Here is a 20,984-nt window from a genome sequence, read left to right on the forward strand (position 1 = left end):
AAGGTGGAATAGCAGAAATTGTAAAGCCATACATTATTATTGATTACAATAAGAATAAAGCTGGGGTTGACAGAGCAGATCAGTTCTCCAGTTATTATCCGTTTGCCCGAAAAACTTTGAAGTGGTGGAAAAAGCTATTTTTCCATTTGTTTATCATGTCAACTGTCATCAGTTTTATTTCATATACAGAGAAGACTAGGAAGATTGTATCCCTAGTAGACTTTATTCACAAAGTGGGGAAGAAATTGGCTGAGAAGGGCGGAAATATTTTTCAGCAACAAGCCGCTTCATCCTCACAAATTGAGTGTACATTTACAAGGCACTTTCCAGAGAAGGTCCCACTCACTGCAAACAAGGTGAATACTACTAGGTAATGCAAAGTATGTTCAGACAGGGGGAAGAAAGAGATGGGTAAGCGCATCAGGAAGGAAAGAAGATGGTGGTGCAAGGACTGTGGCATTGGCCTTTGCGTCCCACAGTGTTTCCAGGATTTTCACACAAATGCTCAACTACACCTGAACTATTAAAATACTCTAGTTTACAGGTACCTGCAGTTAGACATTCCAGTGATATTTTTTTAAAAAATACAGTATTTTTTTTAAATACAGTATAAAATACAGTATGTTGTTGTTGTTGTGGTCTTCAGTCCTGAGACTGGTTTGATGCAGCTCTCCATGCTACTCTATCCTGTGCAAGCTTCTTCATCTCCCAGTACCTACTGCAACCTACATCCTTCTGAATCTGCTTAGTGTATTCATCTCTTGGTCTCCCTCTACGATTTTTACCCTCCACGCTGCCCTCCAATACTAAATTGGTGATCCCTTGATGCCTCAGAACATGTCCTACCAACCGATCCCTTCTTCTGGTCAAGTTGTGCCACAAACTTCTCTTCTCCCCAATCCTATTCAATACTTCCTCATTAGTTATGTGATCTACCCATCTAATCTTCAGCATTCTTCTGTAGCACCACATTTCGAAAGCTTCTATTCTCTTCTTGTCCAAACTATTTATCGTCCATGTTTCACTTCCATACATGGCTACACTCCATACGAATACTTTCAGAAATGACTTCCTGACACTTAAATCAATACTGGATGTTAACAAATTTCTCTTCTTCAGAAACGCTTTCCTTGCCATTGCCAGCCTACATTTTATATCCTCTCTACTTCGACCATCATCAGTTATTTTGCTCCCCAAATAGCAAAACTCCTTTACTACTTTAAGTGCCTCATTTCCTAATCTAATTCCCTCAGCATCACCCGACTTAATTAGACTACATTCCATTATCCTTGTTTTGCTTTTGTTGATGTTCATCTTATATCCTCCTTTCAAGACACTGTCCATTCCATTCAACTGCTCTTGCAAGTCCTTTGCTGTCTCTGACAGAATTACAATGTCATCGGCGAACCTCAAAGTTTTTATTTCTTCTCCATGAATTTTAATACCTACTCCGAATTTTTCTTTTGTTTCCTTTACTGCTTGCTCAATATACAGATTGAACAACATCGGGGAGAGGCTACAACCCTGTCTTACTCCCTTCCCAACCACTGCTTCCCTTTCATGTCCCTCGACTCTTATAACTGCCATCTGGTTTCTGTACAAATTGTAAATAGCCTTTCGCTCCCTGTATTTTACCCCTGCCACCTTTAAAATGTGAAAGAGAGTATTCCAGTCAACATTGTCAAAAGCTTTCTCTAAGTCTGCAAATGCTAGAAACGTAGGTTTGCCTTTCTTTAATCTTTCTTCTAAGATAAGTCGTAAGTATATTTTTTTAAAAATACAGTATAATGGCATTACTCAAGAGAGAGATCACGTAAAACTTTTTTGTCCACGATATTTTTGTGTTTTCTTTTTTTTAATTATAACACCAATTTGTATTTTACATTGTAAAATAAACTCACATTCATGTAAAGCTCTTAATTTTTCCTTCTAAATAATGCAAGAACCATATTCCTATCATTCTTCTGTTCTTTGCAATCTAATTTCAAACATCCATTAAATATGCCAGTTCACAGCCAAGTTCCGGGTGTAAAGAGGGCAGTGTTGAAAGTGTTAAACTAACTTAGACTAAGGACAACAGACACACCCATGTCCGAAGGAGGACTCTAACCTCCGTCCGGCTCAGTTCACACAGCTACTTCGTGTGGCTCAAAGGCAGGGATACCTGTGAAACCAGTCATGTGATCTACAACCTAAGCTACAACCACTGTGTTGCGTTCCATGTAGGCATGACAACCAACAAGCTACCTGTCGGCATGAATGATCACAAACAAACTGTGGCGAAGAAACAGCTGGACCTCCCAGCTGGTGAGCACACTGCCCAACTTAACATTCCTCATTCCAACGACTGTGTAACAGCCTGTGCCATCTGGATCTTTTCTACCAACACCAGCTTTTCTGAATTGCACAGGTGGGAACTCTCCTTGCAATATATCCTACATTCCCGTAACGCTCCATGCCTCAACGTGTTAGTCTTTGTCCTCTACCCACCTATCCCCTTTCCTGTTCCCATTCCAGCACTGCACAGCCCCCTAATCCACCAACGCACGCAGAGTCTTTTGCCATCTGTCTAACATCCAGACTGCATGTAGCTGCCCTACCCTCTCTCCATCTCTTAGTGTATGATCCTACAAGCAGCACTTTACCAGCCCCCACAACTAACCTGCTATAGCTCCCCCCACCCCCCTCCCTGCCAAATCTTCCTCCTTAACCCCCACTAACCGGACTGCTTCTCCAATCACGAACTGCTGCTTGCAGTTTGGCCACGGCAGCCACAGACTGGGGTCACGTGTGGGAAACATCTGGCATTTATCTTTCACATCATTCAGGAATTCGATGGTCTCCATTTTTATTATTCAATTCAGATGTTCTTCTGTTACTGGCATAATAAAAACACAGTACAACAACTTCTGTTTACTAGTGCTGAAGAGTATGCAGTTACTCTTTGATTAACTTATGTTAATTTAATGTTACATGATAAGAATAGAAATTATATACAATTATAATGACAAATCAATCTTATTTACCTGGAAAGATTTTAAGCAATTTAAACATGATACTTACGTATTTAATTCACTGCAGGATGACTCATATTCACAATGGTCTGAAAAAGAAAAGCAAATAAGTATTGACTATTTTACAGTTTACAAAGATATTAGTTCGTTATTATTCTGAGCATCCTCAACATACGAGACTAAATTACAATGAAGAGAAAACAGGACACATAAAAACCAAAGTGCCGTCTTTAAGAAATTAAAACAGAAATACATTCACCTTTGCTAAATGTTTACATAATAAAGAACTCAATGGCGGAAAATTTGTCTTCATTCCTTTAATCTCCAACTATTATTTACCATATTTGAGCTTTATACTTATCTAATAAACAGTATTTTTAAAAGTTGGACGCATTTTATAGCCTGTCAGGTTCAACTTTTGAGTCTTTTACACTATTTTCCAAAAAGTCCAAAGAACTGGAGTCTTGAGGTTTGACATTCAAAGGGAAAATTCAGTTTACTTTACCATCCACTGTATCATAATATAGTGTACAACTCTTGTCTCAAAATATAAATGTTGGTCAGAATCAGTCTGAAAAGCTTGTAGGGGTAGGTTGTGCTGAGAATTTACTGTTTTGAAAAAAACTTTGACGCTTTTACTCACTTTCTGAGTCGATTACCGTGGAAGTTTGCCCATCAGGCCATTGTACACACAAGCAGCCTGCCAGGGACACAGTCGTCAGATGTGTTTTTCGTTTGGTTTCCTAAAACTGCACAAGAGAGAGACACAAAATTGGACATGGGACAGTAGCAAGGATCAAACCTAAGCCAAAGGCTGAGCAGTCTCTTGTGCTATTACCTACGCTATGAGAACAACTGACACTAATTTTATCTGGTGGGCTTCTTGAATTTGCGCATGCAGCAGCCTGATTGGCTAACTTCAATGCTAATTACCTTGAAAATGATAAAACATATCGATTTTTTTTAAAACAATTATTCCTCAGCACAACTTACCTCGCAACACTGTTAAAGCTTCTCAGACTGTTTCTGATCACCTTTTATAGTTTAAGCTACATTTCATTTGCAAGGTAATATATAAAATTTTTGTTTAATGTAAGGGTATGAAGACTTTGTAAGTCGTTCATAAGAATTAAAATTTTACTGCCATGTTTTGGCCTCATATAAAGAAAAATATTTCAGTTTTAATGCCCCAATTCACCAGGGCTGCCACAAGTTTCCTCACATGAAATACCCTGATTTCATGAAAAGTTTTAGTATTTTTCCCTGACAAAATTTTGAGATCTCAAGGAAATCTAGAAAGCAGATGGCATTTCCAGATGTGAGAAAAAATCGTAAGTACTAATCTTTTGTAATTAACTGTTTTTAGATGGAAAAAGCAAGCCAGTTGGTGTATACGATTCATTATGACCACTGATGTTATTTCATTTAAATAAAACGAAACACATTTGGTGACAAAAATATACATTTCCTTGGAGTCGCAAGACAGATTTAAAGTATCTTCCCTGATTTCAGAAATAACCTCAGAAAAAAGTAGGCCGTTTGAAAGGAGTGTATAAAGCAGGAAAGAATTGTGTAAACCGACACTGTATGTGAACGCCAATAAAATGTTGGCTCTGCTATGTTCATTACTGTCGGCTATTACCGACTGTGGTATGTTTATTATTTTACACGTACTTTGTGATTTTTCTTTTGATAAATATATGAATACATGGCGTACAAACTGCCAGCAACACATTTTTTTTCTTATCATCCATACTTTCTAATATATAAACTACTCTTGAAGTGCCAAAATGCACTACAACAAATAAAATGGCTATAAAATGTCACACTGTATAACATACTTGCGGTGAGACAGTCACAATTCCTGAAGTCCATCGCCCATGGCCTTTGGCCTGCTGAGGAGCACTGCAGTCCTGGGTCCAAGGATAAACCACGAAAACCACTGCATTACACCACACACAAACATACCCAGCCTGCGGGTAGATCAGTGAGAGTAGATCCGATGGGCAGGGCCTGCACATTAGTGGTTACCGAATGGCTTCAGATCGGCTGGCCCAATCCATTACAATACCCGCAGAAATGGCCTGCAGTTTTGGCACATCATGGGAATCCACTCGTGTGGCCAGCTATTCATGAGCCACAGTCAACATGTTGATGACATGAGACCACAGTGATCAATCCATGCAACAGATAACTTGTTCTAATACTCTGAGAATCAGTAATAATGAGGATAGGTAGCAACTCATCATAAAGATAGTTGCTGAGCAGCAGACAGGCACATAGGAAAGATAATCACACTCTCACAACCAAATTTTCAGCCATAGCTTTTGTCAGAAAATGAGAGCAACACACACACATTCATACAATCACTCAGACACAACTCATGCACACATGATCACTGTCCCGGCTGCTGCATCTACAGTCTCTGAGAATCAAATCCAAACAAACCACCCCTCATACCTCCCTGCTTCTCATCGGCAGCTGCTAGGTTAGCGGCAAGAAGTAGTGGCAGCACTGACTGCAAGGGGAGTGGCAGGAAGGAGAGAAGCACTAGTAATGAGGGAGTAGGGAAGCAATGCATGTACTCAGCTGCATGAAGCCAGTGGTGATGCATGATACCTCAGTAAAAAAAACCATTTCATCTACTAAGACAAAAACAAGATTTTTCTAGTGTTTTCTCAAATGTCCTTGATTTCCCGACCTGTTTGAGATCCCTTGATATTCCCCGATTTCCAGAATCTGTGGCAACCCTGTTCACAATATCAAATTTAATCTTCACGTATGAAACAATGTAACTTGCATCAAATTTAATTACACATGGTACTAACTGATGCTTTGCTACTGATATGAAGACACGCAAACAGGAACTTTTTCACTTTTCGCTCTCTATCAAGTGTCAGGCAACTGACAAAAAATTCAATGTGCGCATTTCATCTGGATAATAAAGAGCACTTATTCTTGAAAATAGTTCAATCTTCCACAGTGATTTTGTATGATTTGTCTTTACTAGCAGCTTAATGGTTAAATAGCTGTAAGATATATTGATCACAAAGGACCACATATTCTCATATTAACATTAACAGTCTAAGTTCAACGTTGAGCATCAGAAGAAAGTATACCCTGTTACAAATGTCAAGAACACAGTCAGCTGTAATTTCATATCCAATTTATTAGCTACTGGTTTCAACATTACAATACATCATCTCAGGCCCTCTAATCCAGATGGTGGCTGAATTTTCTCAGTGACAACAGTATATACGTCATATCTGAAATAAACAGATTTCGCATCAGCTCTTGTTCACACTGCATTTGCATACACCACCACCTTCAAAACACTTGTTGCTGAGCAGCAGTTGCGTCTGAGGTTTTCTCCTGTGCAAATGCACTGTGTGACAGAATCGGAGCCAAGTCCAGTTATTTCATATATGGCATACATACTGTTGTCATTGAGAAAATTCAGCTGTGAGCTGGTATGGAAGGCCTGATGAGGGAAAACTGTAATGCTGAAACTGGCAGCCAATAAACTGGAGATGAAATTACAGCTGACGGTGTTCTTGACACTTTTAACATATGAGGTCTGTTCAAAAAATTCTGGAACTTTGTCCACAAAATTTTCCTACGCTTACCTTTTGCTTATTGCGCATGGTCTCCTTCCAAATACTCTCCTCCAAAATTGATACACTGCTCTCAACACCATTTCTACTTCCAGAAGCAGTCTTAGTAATTTTGCTGGATCGTGTGAAGTGCCGTCTGTGAATTTTCTTTTATATCATTTATTGTTGCAAGTCTTCATCCTTTCAACGGGGTTTTTCATTTCGGAAATAAAAAGAGTTGGTTGGTTGGTTGGGTTAAAGATTAAAGGGACCAAACTACAAAGGTCATCGGTCCCTTGTTTCATAAAAACACAGAGCAGAGTAAAACTATCCACCAGGCAGGCGAAGCACTAAAAGAAAAATTCCGGGGGAAGAAAAGCCCCATAGTCTATTGTAAGACAACACGGAAAACAGAGCACAGCAACAAAAACAACATAGAGAACAAAGGCAGAAGGAATTAAAACTGCACAGCAGAGGACTGTGGCTGGCTGATCACGAAAATAATAGGATGAGCCAGCCACTCTGCAACACGTTAAAACCTCCAGCCTAAAAGTTTAGGGCAGAGTCGAATCACAACACAAAACGAAGTAAAAGAGAGAGCTCAAAAGAGGGTGATGTTAAAAAAAAATTTAAATTGACCTATAAAAGCCGCTTGCGCGAATAAAACTTGAAACCCGATCTGCCATAGAGACATTGTCACCTAAAAGAGATGATAAAGCACCCTGGAGATTAAAAGTTCGCCTGAGGGCGGTTAAAAGAGGACAGTCCAACAATATATGGGCCACCGTCATATTCGCACCACAGCGACAAAGAGTTCATAGGGCCAGGCCTTGAGAGTATGGAAGATGAGAAAGCATAGTGATTTCCTTTTCTGTGCAATAATCACACACCAATAGGGATGAGTGCGTGGGTGCATTATCTTGATGCAAGAGCTATGAATTGTCTCACCATTTTTCAGGCCATTTCCGTCTCACATTTTCTAGCAGGTGTTGCAACATGTCCCGATAATATCTCATAGATTAACAGTTTGTCTCTGTGGCAGGAATTCATGATGAAGTAATCCTTGAAAGTCAAAGAAATCTATTAGCATGGCTTTGACAGTTGACCTGACCTGACCTGGCAGCTTTTTTGGGTCTCGGAGAACCTTTCCTGAACCACTGTGGAGATTATACCTTTGTATCAATATCATAACACTAGACCCACATCTCATCACCAGTAATGATTCCCTTAAGGAACACCTCTGTTTCATTTGTACGATTCTAAAGCTCTTCACAGACTGTGAGGTGAAGTTCTTCCTGATCTTGACTCATGAGTTGAGAGACAAACTTGGCGGCAACAAGATGCAATCCAAGATGCTGTGTCAGGATTTTGTGACATTATCCAAGTGAAATGTTACATTCTTCTGCAATCTCTTGGAGAGTCAACCTTCAGTTGGCAAGCACAATTTTGTTGATACTCCTGACTTGAGCATTGTCGATAGACGTCGCATGGTGTCCTGAACAAGGGACATCTTTAACTTTTGTCCAGCCATTTTTAAATCATGTGAAACATTCGTAACACTGAGTACGGCTTAAGCATTCATCACCACAGGCTTCCTACATCATTTGGTGTGTCTCAGCAAAGGTTTTCTTGCACGAGAAATTTAATGCACATGCATTGCTTCTCACACAGGAGTGTGCAAGGGTGCCAACTGTGTTTCACTCCAACACAGCATACACATGAAATTAAAAGTGTTCTGGGATTTTTTGAAGAGACCTCGTATAAAGTATATCACACGTTATCCCACTATTCAGTAAAGCAGAAATGGATGCACCTAAGAAAGTATACCATTTTTGTTTAAGGGTGATACTGAGGACAATCAATCTCTTCAACGCTCATTGTATGACACTACAAAAAGTGTCATTTCTGGAACAACAAGGATTGGCATTTAATGACTACTGATTAGAGGTCATTGAGACAGACTCATTAGTTCAGATTTTCTCCACAATGTTCTCTTCTAGAGTGCAGTAGCTCACACACACATACATCCTGGCAATCTATTTAAATGATTACAACCATTCTCATCACATTCCTCCACATGCAACAAGTTTTTCTTTACTGAGATACTAAATTTACTTTCTTTAGCTTTATTTCTCTGTTGAGCACGGTATTAAATGTATACATTTTATCAAAATAAATTTAATGAATTCAGCCTTTTACATATATTTTGAGTGTTTTCTCTTTTGACAGTTAAGCCTTTCAACAACTGAAACCTGTTACTGTGTAAGTAAAACTGTGTATGTAGGAAATAATGCTTAAATAGCTCTAGTAAAATGTAAATGTAAACTAACCAAACAAATCTGGAGGAGGTTTACAAACATCTATCCGCTCTACGGAATGAATTTTATTCCTTAACCTGGTTTTCATTTGTTCATATTTAGCACTTGCTTCACCAGTCACCTGAAAACAAATTTACTCATCAGACAGGAAAGCACAAATCCAGGTGATTACATGTAAACAGGAAGCTCAAATATGAAAGAAAACTGTCATATGTAATTACTGAAATAACAAATTACTAAAATAAATTAGCAGTTAACTTGAAATTCAAGAAGAAATATTGAAACTCAGATTTCCTTTACCTTCTCAAAACTGCTCTGAGCACTGAAACAGTTGTTATCTACATCAAGGGCTTCTAAGGCTGGCAATTTCATCAATAAATTTGGAAAGCACTCGAGCTGATTATCATACAGATCCAGGAGCATTAAGCTAGCCAGTAGTTCCATGCTGTCAGGCAACGATTCCAACTATTAAAAAAGTATATAGTTATTATTAAGAAATGACAAATATAAGGTGGCAAATCTATTGTTAAAGAATAATATGTCAAACAGTGTTCCTTTTCAACTGAGTCTGTACCTACAACACACAATTTATGATATATTTTACTTTCTTTCTCTAAACAGACATACAAACATATACTCCTGACCGTATTTCTCAACTCAATTTTTTATGCATAAAATGCAAACAACAAGTCAGCAGAACATCCAGAAGCAGATCATTAATCGGTCATTTCAAGAAAACCTGACAGGTAACAGATTTACTGGTTGTAGTTGCCTTTTACTGAAAACGGATCACATGTTTTCAACCGCTACCAATACAAAATGAAAGTAAACCGCAAGCAGTCTGTTTATTTACATTGTACAGGATTTGACAATTTTAAAGCCCTTTCTAGTTAGGAATGATTATAGATTTATAACATGAAGACTAAAATTGGATAAACAGATAAAAAGAAAAAGACTCATCAAGTAGTATGACAGAAACACTGATCATTAAAATTTATGCAAGAACATGGTGGTATACTAGAAAATCAGCAACAAGTTCAATTACTTAGATAATGAAGATTAATGGACATGGATGGAAAAGAAAATTATTTAACGTAGATACTTGAGTAACAGTAAAAGATACTGCAGGTGTACAGAAAGCAAAAGCAAAGCAGAAACTTGCACAAGGCCACTATTAAAGGTATGGTGGGAGTTTCAAGCAAAAAATAATGCCAAAAAGACAAAAAAAGTAAAATTAAACAAAACTATTCATAAATGTCTTTGAAAGGATGGGAGATGTCTTGAAAATTTGATTAGAGAAACAAATGAAAACACAAACAAAATAGGAACTTATGTTTGGTTATTGCCACATTTCATCTTCAGGAGATGGTACACAGCACAGTAACTGACAACTTAGGAAGACTCTTGAAGACAAAAGTAAACTATCCTGAAAGAGACTAATAACAAAGTTTTAAGAACTGGCTTTAAACGATTACTCTACGAATATACTACAACCACAAACCCCATGTATCGCTCACATACGGATTGTGAAGATAAGATTAGAATAATTACTACACGCACTGAGACATTCAAACAATCATTCTTCCTGTGCTCCATATGTGAATGGAACAGGAAGAAATCCTAATAACTGGAACAATGGGACGTATCTTCTGCCATGCACCTCACACTGGTTTGCGGAGTATAGATGTAGATGTAGATTTGTACAATGCTTTAAATGTTAAATATGTCAAGAGATGAATTAAAAACACAAAGTAAATAATAAAAATAATGACATTCCCGAACTAATGTCTGAACGCGCACATAAAACCATTCAAGAAATGAATAAATGAATCTGGACATGATAGTTTTTCAATACAAATGGTTAAAACTTGAAAAATAGTAATACAAAGAGAACTTAAAATGCTGCAGTTGTTCATCTTCACAAGGAAATAGACTCACCTGTAGGTAAAGTACAAGACAACTACTGAAGACATTATCAACAGCCAAAGTAATGCATTTTGTTATGTGTTACAGAGCAGACAGTAAAATGTTTAAAGCTGTTAGTATCATGAGAATGGTATCAAAACTTGAATCTTGAATTTGTAAATTGTCAGCCAGCAATGTAGCTTTTTCCATAATGAAAGGAAACTGTGATAAATTTAAGGGTGGGATTGTGTATCAATAATTAAGAGTGACTTGCACAAGAACATCCAATACATGAAATCTTTGTACTACTTACACTCATTTGGCAAAAACCAGCACTTAAACTGCAATCAATACTAAGTATGTCATGTGGTAGGATCACAAGGTCATTCAATATCAAAGCAAACACAAATACACAAATTAAGCATCACCATCTGGACAGCCCTACGCCAATTCTGTGAATATACAATCAGTAAATCACATTGCAGGTATACTGTTGGCTACCATGCTAAAGACCTAAATATTTGTTAAAGAATTCTGAAAAGTGAGAAGTCACTTTGTAAGAAATCTTTATAGACAAACAATAAGGATCAGAAGTACATAAGGGCAGCAATTCTGAACAACATACCTGATCTAGACTAGCTAATATTGATTAAGCTGAATTGCAAAATTAGCTACATGTGCATTCTTAGGGATCTTGAGAGCATTACTTATGATCCGTAAGAGAACAAACATGGTATAATCAGGTGCCACCTTTCAGTTGGGGAAAAATATTATAAGTAAGTAGACAGAAGAATGAAAAACTTACTTCAACAGACCGAAGTCGCCTTGAACAAAATTGAGATGGCATTACATTACAACTTACACAAGGAGTTTTATTTAGGCTTTGATTGTTTGCAAGCTCCTCCCCTTTAGTCTCTCACTGGACATGATTCTAAACCACCTCCTAATGTATGGGCTCAAAAACTTTAACTCATTTTCGGATCTTTTTCTGCTATGTTCAGGAAAAGTTTGTGATGGTAGCAGAATAACCAAAAGCCATCAAATATATAATAAAGACTACATTTATTTTGACAGTTCCACCTCCTTTGCACAAAACATCTATTGTGACAGACATTAACTTTTTTATAGATCACATGCCACTAATACAGGGTTATTACAAATGATTGAAGCGATTTCACAGCTCTACAATAACTTTATTATTTGAGATATTTTCACAATGCTTTGCACACACATACAAAAACTCAAAAAGTTTTTTTAGGCATTCACAAATGTTCAATATGTGCCCCTTTAGTGATTCGGCAGACATCAAGCCGATAACCAAGTTCCTCCCATACTCGTCGCAGCATGTCCCCATTAATGAGTTCGAAAGCATCGTTGATGCGAGCTCGCAGTTCTGGCACGTTTCTTGGTAGAGGAGGTTTAAACACTGAACCCTTCACATAACCCCACAGAAAGAAATCACATGGGGTTAAGTTGGGAGAGCGTGGAGGCCATGACATGAATTGCTGATCATGATCTCCACCACGACCGATCCATCGGTTTTCCAATCTCCTGTTTAAGAAATGCCGAACATTGTGATGGAAGTGCGGTGGAGCACCATCCTGTTGAAAGATGAAGTCGGCGCTGTCGGTCTTCAGTTGTGGCATGAGCCAATTTTCCAGCATGTCCAGATACACGTGTCCTGTAACGTTTTTTTCGCAGAAGAAAAAGGGGCCGTAAACTTTAAACCGTGATATTGCACAAAACACGTTAACTTTTGGTGAATTGCGAATTTGCTGCACGAATGCATGAGGATTCTCTACCGCCCAGATTCGCACATTGTGTCTGTTCACTCCACCATTAAGAAAAAATGTTGCTTCATCACTGGAAACAAGTTTCGCACTGAATGCATCCTCTTCCATGAGCTGTTGCAACCACGCCGAAAATTCAAAGCGTTTGACTTTGTCATCGGGTGTCAGGGCTTGTAGCAACTGTAAACGGTAAGGCTTCTGCTTTAGCCTTTTCCGTAAGATTTTCCAAACCGTTGGCTGTGGTAAGTTTAGCTCCCTGCTTGCTTTATTCGTCGACTTCCGCGGGCTACGCATGAAACTTGCCCGCACGCGCTCAACCGTTTCTTCGCTCACCGCAGGCCGACCCGTTGATTTCCCCTTACAGAGTCATCCAGAAGCTTTAAACTGCACATACCATCGCCGAATGGAGTTAGCAGTTGGTGGATCTTTGTTGAACTTCGTCCTGAAGTGTCGTTGCACTGTTATGACTGACTGATGTGAGTGCATTTCAAGCACGACATACACTTTCTCGGCTCCTGTCGCCATTTTGTCTCACTGCGCTCTCGAGCGCTCTGGCGGCAGAAACCTGAAGTGCGGCTTCAGCTGAACAAAACTTTATGAGTTTTTCTACGTATCTGTAGTGTGTTGTGACCATATGTCAATGAATGGAGCTACAATGAATTTATGAAATCGCTTCAATCATTTGTAATAGCCCTGTATAATGGCAGCCTTACAAATAATACAAATCATCACTTAACCACTCAGACTGCCTTAACCACTACATGACTGACTGACACTCTCTCCCTCTCGCCCTCCCCTCCCCCTCCAACAACAGCTGTTGCATGCCAAACCAGGTCCATTGCTGAGACCAGAAACAAATAATAATGGACTCTTGAATTTATGCAGCAATATATACACTGAGGTGAAGAAAGTTGTGTGATACCTCCAGATATTGTGTCAGACCTCCTTTCGATCCATGTAGCAACTCGATGTGGCATGGACTCAACAAGTCATTGGAAGTCCCTTGAAGAAATATTAAGCCGAGCCTCTACAGCTGTCCATAATTGTGAAATTGTTGCTGTGCAGGAATTGATCTCTTGATTATGTACTACAAATGTTTGATGGGATTCATGTTGGGCAGTATTTGTGGTAAAATCATTTGCTCAAATTGCCCAGAATGTTCTTCAAACCAATCGTGAACAATTGTGTCCTGGTAAAAGCGTGTTTTGTCACCTATAAAAATTTCATAATTTGGGAACATGATGTCCATGAATGGCTGAAAATGGTCTCAGAGTAGCCGAACATAACCATTTCCAGTCAATGGTCAGTTCAGTTGGACCAGAGGACCTAGTCCACTCCATGTAAACACAGCGCCCACCATTACGGAGCCACCACCAGCTTGCATAGTGCCTTGTGACAACGTGGCTCCACAGCTTTGTGGGGTCTGTGCCACAGTAACTCTGCCATCAGCTCTTACCAACTGAAATCGGGGCTCATTTAATCAGGCGAAAGTTTTCCTGTCATCTAGGGTCCAACTGATATGGTCATGAACCTAGAAGAAGTGCTGCAGGCAACGTCATGCTATCAGCAAAGGCACTCTCTCAGTGGTCTGATGCCACAGCCCATTAATGCCGAATTTCGCTACACTATCCTTATGTATACATTTGACATAGGTCCCACATTGATTTCTGCTTTATTTCATGCAGTGTTGTTTGTCTGTCAGCATTTATAACTCTTCACAAACGCTGCTGCCTTCAGTCATTAACTGAGCACAGTCACTCACTGCATTGTCCGTAATGAGATGTAATGCTTGAAATTTTGTATTCTTGGCGCACTCTTGACACTGTAGATCTCAGAATATTGAATTCCGTAATGATTTCTGAAATGGAAGGTCCTATGCATATAGCTCCAACTACCATTCCACGTTCATTTCTGCCGTGCGTGCATAATCATATTGGAAAACTTTTCACATGAATCACCTGTGAGCAAATGACAGCTCCACCAACGCACTGCCCTTTTGTGCAAGGGAGATTCAAATGAAAACCTTAAAAGTTCAATAAAATTTCGAAAAGTTGTGAGATGGAGTTGGTAGGTGGCAGTAGTGTTTCTTGAAGTTCAGAAAGTGAGCAACAGGTGGTAGAGTGATGCTACAACACAGGACAAGACAGCAGCATTCGCAATACGATGGTCGCCCACTGTCAACAGGTACCACAACAGAGCAGTGACCTGTGATGCGTTTTTTGTGTAGTGTAGGTGCCAAACCAATCGAAATTCATTGCAGAATGACAGCGCAAGTACGATGATTCGCGTTCATCATTGCAGCAAGTTTAAGAGTGGTTTAGGAAGTTTAAAAGTGGTGAACTACTGTGGAGGATGCCTGAAGACCAGGGCAGGCTCACCACATAGTGACGGACGAGAACACTGCATTAATGGAGGAGCTTGTAAAGGAGAATAGGTCCTTAACTCTGAACGAAATAGCCCCAAGTTTGAAGATTAGTACTGGTTCAGTGCAGAACACTGTTACAGTTGATGAGACTTGGGTCCACTGTCACCAACTAGAAATGAACAGGTCAAGCAAGGAATGACATCACAGTCACTGCTGAAACAAAAAAAAAATTCTGCACTTAACTGTTTGCTGGAAAATTCTTGCTCATTCTCTTATGGGATGCAAATGGAGTAATTTTGGAGCATTACATGGATAGGAGAATGACAGTAACCATTATTTCTTATTCATACATACTGAAAAATTAACTCTGCCCTGCAATCAGGAATAAACGATGACCCATTTCTGACTCCAGGAGTATTGCTACAGCACGACTCTGCCCGACTGCATAAAGTGAGTAGGACAGTGGAGACTATTCAGGAAACTGAATCTGAATGTCTGTACATCCTCCTTATTTACCAGACCTTGCTTCTATTGACTTTCACCTGTCTGGTGAACTCAGAGAAGCAATGGGAGGCAGGCATTTCAGAAGTGACGAAGAGGTGAAAACCATGATGTATGACTGGCTGCAAACACAACCAAACGGATTCTTTTATCGTAGTAGCCTAGCACTTCCGAAGCAGTGGAATGAGTGCACTCAACTTCAGGGAGAATATGTCAAAAAGTGACATGTAAGTTTTTGATTCACTGTTACAATTAAAAACATTCACTGTTACCATTAAAAATATTATTAGCACTTTTAAGGTTTTAATTTGAATCACCCTTTGTACCTTGTGTACACAATACTGCTGCCATCTGTATATGTGCGTGTTGCTATCCTATGACTTGTCACCTCAGTCTAATGTAGCAAACTGTTCAAAAATTTTACATCTGTATGTACATTTTGCAATAAATTGACATAAAAGAGAGATATGAAATACATATGTATCTTACAACTCGGACAAATGGTTTAGTTGCATAGTTATTTAATCAAAAGGGAACAGTCAGGAAAAAGAAATCTCCAGCCTCTCTCCAGCATGACACTGAAGTGAGAAAGAGGTACTGAGGCCACTGAAAAAGAAGGTTTACACAATTGGTTTGCAAGAAGGAGAACCAGAGTACTGATATATTAGCAAGCATTATCGTTCCTATTATAAGGAAATAAAGGCATCTAGCTAATTTGCTGGATGTTAGTGCTGCAGGAATTGGACTTTAAGCTTATGTACATCCCTGGGAGCACAATGTGATACCAAATACATGTCACGAATCCCTATTGGCTTTGACAGCGAAGAAATGACTGACACAGGTAAAAAGGAGCTTATCATAAAGATGATTAGAGGATGTGAACAAAGAGGAACAAAATATACGCATAGAATAAAACACAAATTATTGTTTCAAAATATGCAGTGGAAAGGATGACTGTGCTGGAGAGGAGAAAATAAGAGCAAACTACTTGACACATAAAGGTATTTTATACAGCATAGCAAGTGGAAGCTGTGTATTTTTGAACTAAAGGTTAATTTTGTACATACTTCTGAGCAACACCCATCTGAAATTTGAGAAAATTTCATAATCCTGCACAGAACAGAATGACCTTAAGGACATTAATTTACAAAACAAGAAGTATTTCTGACAATGATCATTAGGAGTAGTTTGAATTAGAAGACCTTAACATCTCATTAGGAAAAACAGCTGCAGTATGTGTGACATAGGATTTGCTTTCACATTAAAGACACAGAAAAACTTCTGACACACAAAGAGAATTAGAGATACGATCCACAATACTGTCTTACTGTACCACAAGATCCAGCAAACTCTTGCATACTGCTAAACCATGTAGAAACTAGTGTTCTGGCTCCCAACTGAGATCAAACAAATAATATGGCTTGTGAAACACCTTTGGTGTCAGTGTGTCAAAAGTATATCAGTCCGTAGACGAACAATTTGTGGAACACCAACAACACTTCTTACAAAAGCAGAAAACCATTTGGAAACACAAAGCCAGAATGGCATTCTGGTCTGAGCTCTTAGAGTTGGCGGTCATGTGCATGAGGTGTGCTTGTTTGGTGAATTAGTTGTGTGTGTTTCTTTTTCTGATGAAGGCTTTCGCTGAAAGCTTGTGTGTTAATGTCTTTTAATGGTGCCTGTCTGCAGCTAAACGTGTCATCTTTACAGCAATTAGCAATTATCTTTTCCTACATTGTTGATATTCCAAACTGTTGTTTCCATTGTCGGACAGCCTGAAAACAATAAGATTCAAAAATGAACATCTTACACACATAGCATCCCACTGGAACTCCTTTATAAAACAAGCAGCAGAAATCAACTTTGTGGCAAAAACTAAGAGAATGCTTCCCATGCACTACTAATAACTAATATATTTATGAGCAATGTTATTACTTCCTGGCAATCAGGGTGTGTGTGTGTGTGTGTGTGTGTGTGTGTGTGTGTACACGTGTACATGTACATGTACATGGAGTTTATAGGCACACAACACAGAGGTCATATGTGCACTTAGTTTTTTACCCACATGATGATGACGAAAGTCACTGAAAGCTACAGTTCAATGACTGAACCGATGTGGCTTAGCAACATAGATCTCTCTACCTAAGGAGTCTACCACAAAAAACTATTAGTCACACAACTGATTGTTACAAAATGTGATAGCAGAAATTGTGGGCAGATGGGATGCAGTCGTCAAAAACTCTATTTATTTCCAGTTAAATGATTATAACACATACAAACCACTGTCCTACACAAACCAATGATGATTCCTTCCACGTCCATATATCATGTGAAAACGGAACCATCAGCACTTTTAAAACATCATCTGCAATTTTATGGCAATACAGTTTTATTCACAGATGAAGAATATAACACTGAGGAAAGAACGGAAGCTTGGAAGAGGCAGTACCTGACCTTAACAAGCATATTATTCAAAGCAAAACAAAGAATAAATAAGATGACAAAGTTATGAAAAGGACAGTTTGCTACTCACCGTATAATGGAGATGTTGAGTCAAACTTTTGTTAGGCACTATCCTTCACCATATATCCTTTTTCCTGTTCCCACTCCAGCACAACATAGCCTTCTATTCCACCAACACATCCACAGTCTTTTTACTTCCCTCCTTTCCTGCTCCCTCCCCCCTTCGTCCGTCTAACCTCCCGACTGCTCCTAGGTGCCCTACCCTATGCTCCCACAAGCAGCACTTTACCATTCCCCACAACCACCCTGCTATCCCTCCTCCCACCCACACCAGTCTCCTCTTTACCCCCACCACCCACACTGCTTCTCCCATCATTTGCTGTTCCTTGCAGTCGGGCCTCAATAACTACACACAACAGTCACATGTGTGTGAGGTGTTTGCGTGAATGTTTTCAGAAGAACTCCTTTTGGTCGAAGGTTACTTGCTTAGCAGTCCTTTCACTGTCCCCGTCTATGACTCAACATCTCCACTACATGGTGAGTAGCAATCTATCCTTTTCATAATACTGTCATTGTTCCATCCTGGATTATCCATTGTTTAACAAATAAGATAAATATTATACAGATACCAGAACAAATCTAACAGTACCATTCCTTTACAATTTCAGACAGGACATGTTTTTCAAGACTTTTGGGGGAGTATGAAAATTGATGATTTGCTTTTCAATATAGTAATTTTAAATTCTGATACTCGAGTACAGTAACAGTCTAATTTAACACTGAGAAAGGTGGGTTTTAGAATGAGTAACTTCAAAAAACTTGCTTACCTTTTCAAAAGGTTGTGGAAATGAGAGTAGTAACTGTGTCAAAGTACTCAAGAATGTGATTTGGATATGGTAGAGAATGCTTGTGACAAATTGATGGGTGTGATGTTCAAAGTCAAAGGACACCATTCCCTGAAAGATATCATAAGCGAAGGAAGATAAGAAGGACGAAATATCCGAGGCTTCATCGAATGAACCATCCTGGTACTTAACATGAAGTGATTTAAAGAAGGAACAGAGAATTCAAATAACTATAACCGGAGGGGACGTGTGTGCGTGCGTGCGCACGCACACACACACACACACACACACACACACACACACACACACACACACTCTACACATTCCCCCTACTTTTTCTGGATGTAACCAATACAGGTGCTGTAATGGTACAGACAGTGAATGAGTTTTCTGATGAAGTGGGGTGCAAAATCTCCATACAGCTGTCAACATTTAGATTTTCTATGCATAAAAAAAGCACTTAAAATAAATGCCAGGATGATCACTTTGCAGAGGACGGTGGGAATTTCTTTCCCCAATTCAAGCTTGGGCTTCATCTTTAACGATGTCAACATAATGTTGAAACTTAACCTTCCTTTCTTCTGTTTCATCTATAGATATGAGTCAAGCTTCTTAGCCATGGCAATTCTTGTTTTAATAAAATGAAAAACTGTCCTGCTTCGCCAAAAAATTAACACGCCGACAGGTTTTGGTGCATACCACAGTACAGCAGTTGGAAAAAATTGTGGTAAAAACATTCCATTGAAAAGGGAAGCAATTTTCACTCCACTGCAAGATGACAAACTGCTGTTATCTGTCAAAAGAAATGTGCAGTAGACAAGTATGTATCCAAATGGAGGGGAGGGGGGGCGGCGCGAGGGGGGGGGGGGGGTAGGAATCTGGACTCTCCTATCGCCCAAATGAAATTACATACAACCCAGTTGCCATGTAGTGAAATGGAAAGGTATAATAGGCGATCAAAAAGCATCCATTTGAGAGCATTGCTGCAGCATATGAAATGTAATGCGGCTCCAATTTTGGTATATTGGCAGCAGAATGTGGACAAGGGATTAATGTGGTGTTTGTGTCCTTCCGAAGTCCTTGCGGTAAATGTGGGAATGTGAACTATGGTGACTTTATTACCACATGCATCCAAAACAGGACGAAGGAAAGTCGAAGGACAAACACTGATAGGTATCTATCAGAAAGTGACAAATGAGTATGGGCTGGAATGTCTGTCGAAAAGCATGGGACAACAAGGGGTACTGTTGCTTCACAATAGCACTTGTCCCCACACTGCAAATGTTGTAATACAGAACTTACGTTAACTCAAGTAGGAGACACTTGAGCACCTGCCCTACAGTCCTGATCTCTCTCCATGCAATCATCACACCTTCGGTCTTTTAAAAGAGCACCTGAAAGGTCAATGATTCTTGTCGGCCAAGGACGCGCAGCAAACAGATATCTTCAATCTGGTGTGTGGATAGGATGAATGCCTCAATGCCCATGGCAATTTTGTCTGACTGGCATATACCAATTCTGGACTATATGGCAGTCAAATGGAAACTTTTTCATCACCTCTAATATTTTGATTTTCAATCACATGATGAAAAAGTCACACTCTATTGATAGGCTACAAGGCCATCGAGAGATTTAAACTATCAATAGGTCGACAGCACACTTGACTGTTGCCTAGCTATCACTTTAGCAAAGACCATCTATTGTACACTGTTACCTTTATTGGAGTTCAGTTGTTGTTTTGTTAAATCAATTCAGTTCTCACTTACAGTTGAATTTAATGCAAGTGCTACTGTTTGCTGTGTGCTTTTCTGATAGTTTCTAATCACGGAAAAGTTTGTAACAAGAAAGAATAGGAAAAAGACTGAGCTGCATTTTGTTAGGAAAGAAATAATTCATTATACTGTATTCAAATTTTAGAAAACTTCTCTTGCATAATTTTATAAAATCAATACTATTTGTGTGAAGGCGTCCTGACAGCAAATTGAGCCTGTAAAATTAATAAATAAATGAATATGTTTTCAGCATAAAATGAAAAGCAAGAGCCTTTTTAATGTCGACTTTAACCAATCGGACCCCCACCCCACCCCTAGACAAAATCCTGGCTACATCCTAGAGGTAGAGTATTATAAATAGGAAGACACAAAATAAGTGGTACATACACAGTTCAATGGTAAAGATTTAATTGTCTTT

General features: G+C 39.1%; 1 protein-coding gene across 3 annotated transcripts in view; it reads right to left on the minus strand.

Moving 5' to 3' along the window:
- Positions 1-20,984, minus strand: part of LOC124777444 (leucine-rich repeat-containing protein 1-like) — a 139,024-nt gene that overhangs the window by 47,782 nt on the left and 70,258 nt on the right. For all 3 annotated transcript variants that reach the window (XM_047252856.1, XM_047252855.1, XM_047252857.1), the window contains 3 exons: positions 9,226-9,390; positions 8,938-9,046; positions 3,064-3,103 (listed from right to left, as the gene is read on the minus strand). In XM_047252856.1, the coding sequence (XP_047108812.1) occupies positions 3,064-3,103; positions 8,938-9,046; positions 9,226-9,390 (314 nt within the window). The remainder of the gene's footprint in view (positions 1-3,063; positions 3,104-8,937; positions 9,047-9,225; positions 9,391-20,984) is intronic.

This window comes from Schistocerca piceifrons, chromosome 2 (genome assembly GCF_021461385.2).
Source record: "Schistocerca piceifrons isolate TAMUIC-IGC-003096 chromosome 2, iqSchPice1.1, whole genome shotgun sequence".
Lineage (NCBI taxonomy): Eukaryota > Metazoa > Arthropoda > Insecta > Orthoptera > Acrididae > Schistocerca > Schistocerca piceifrons.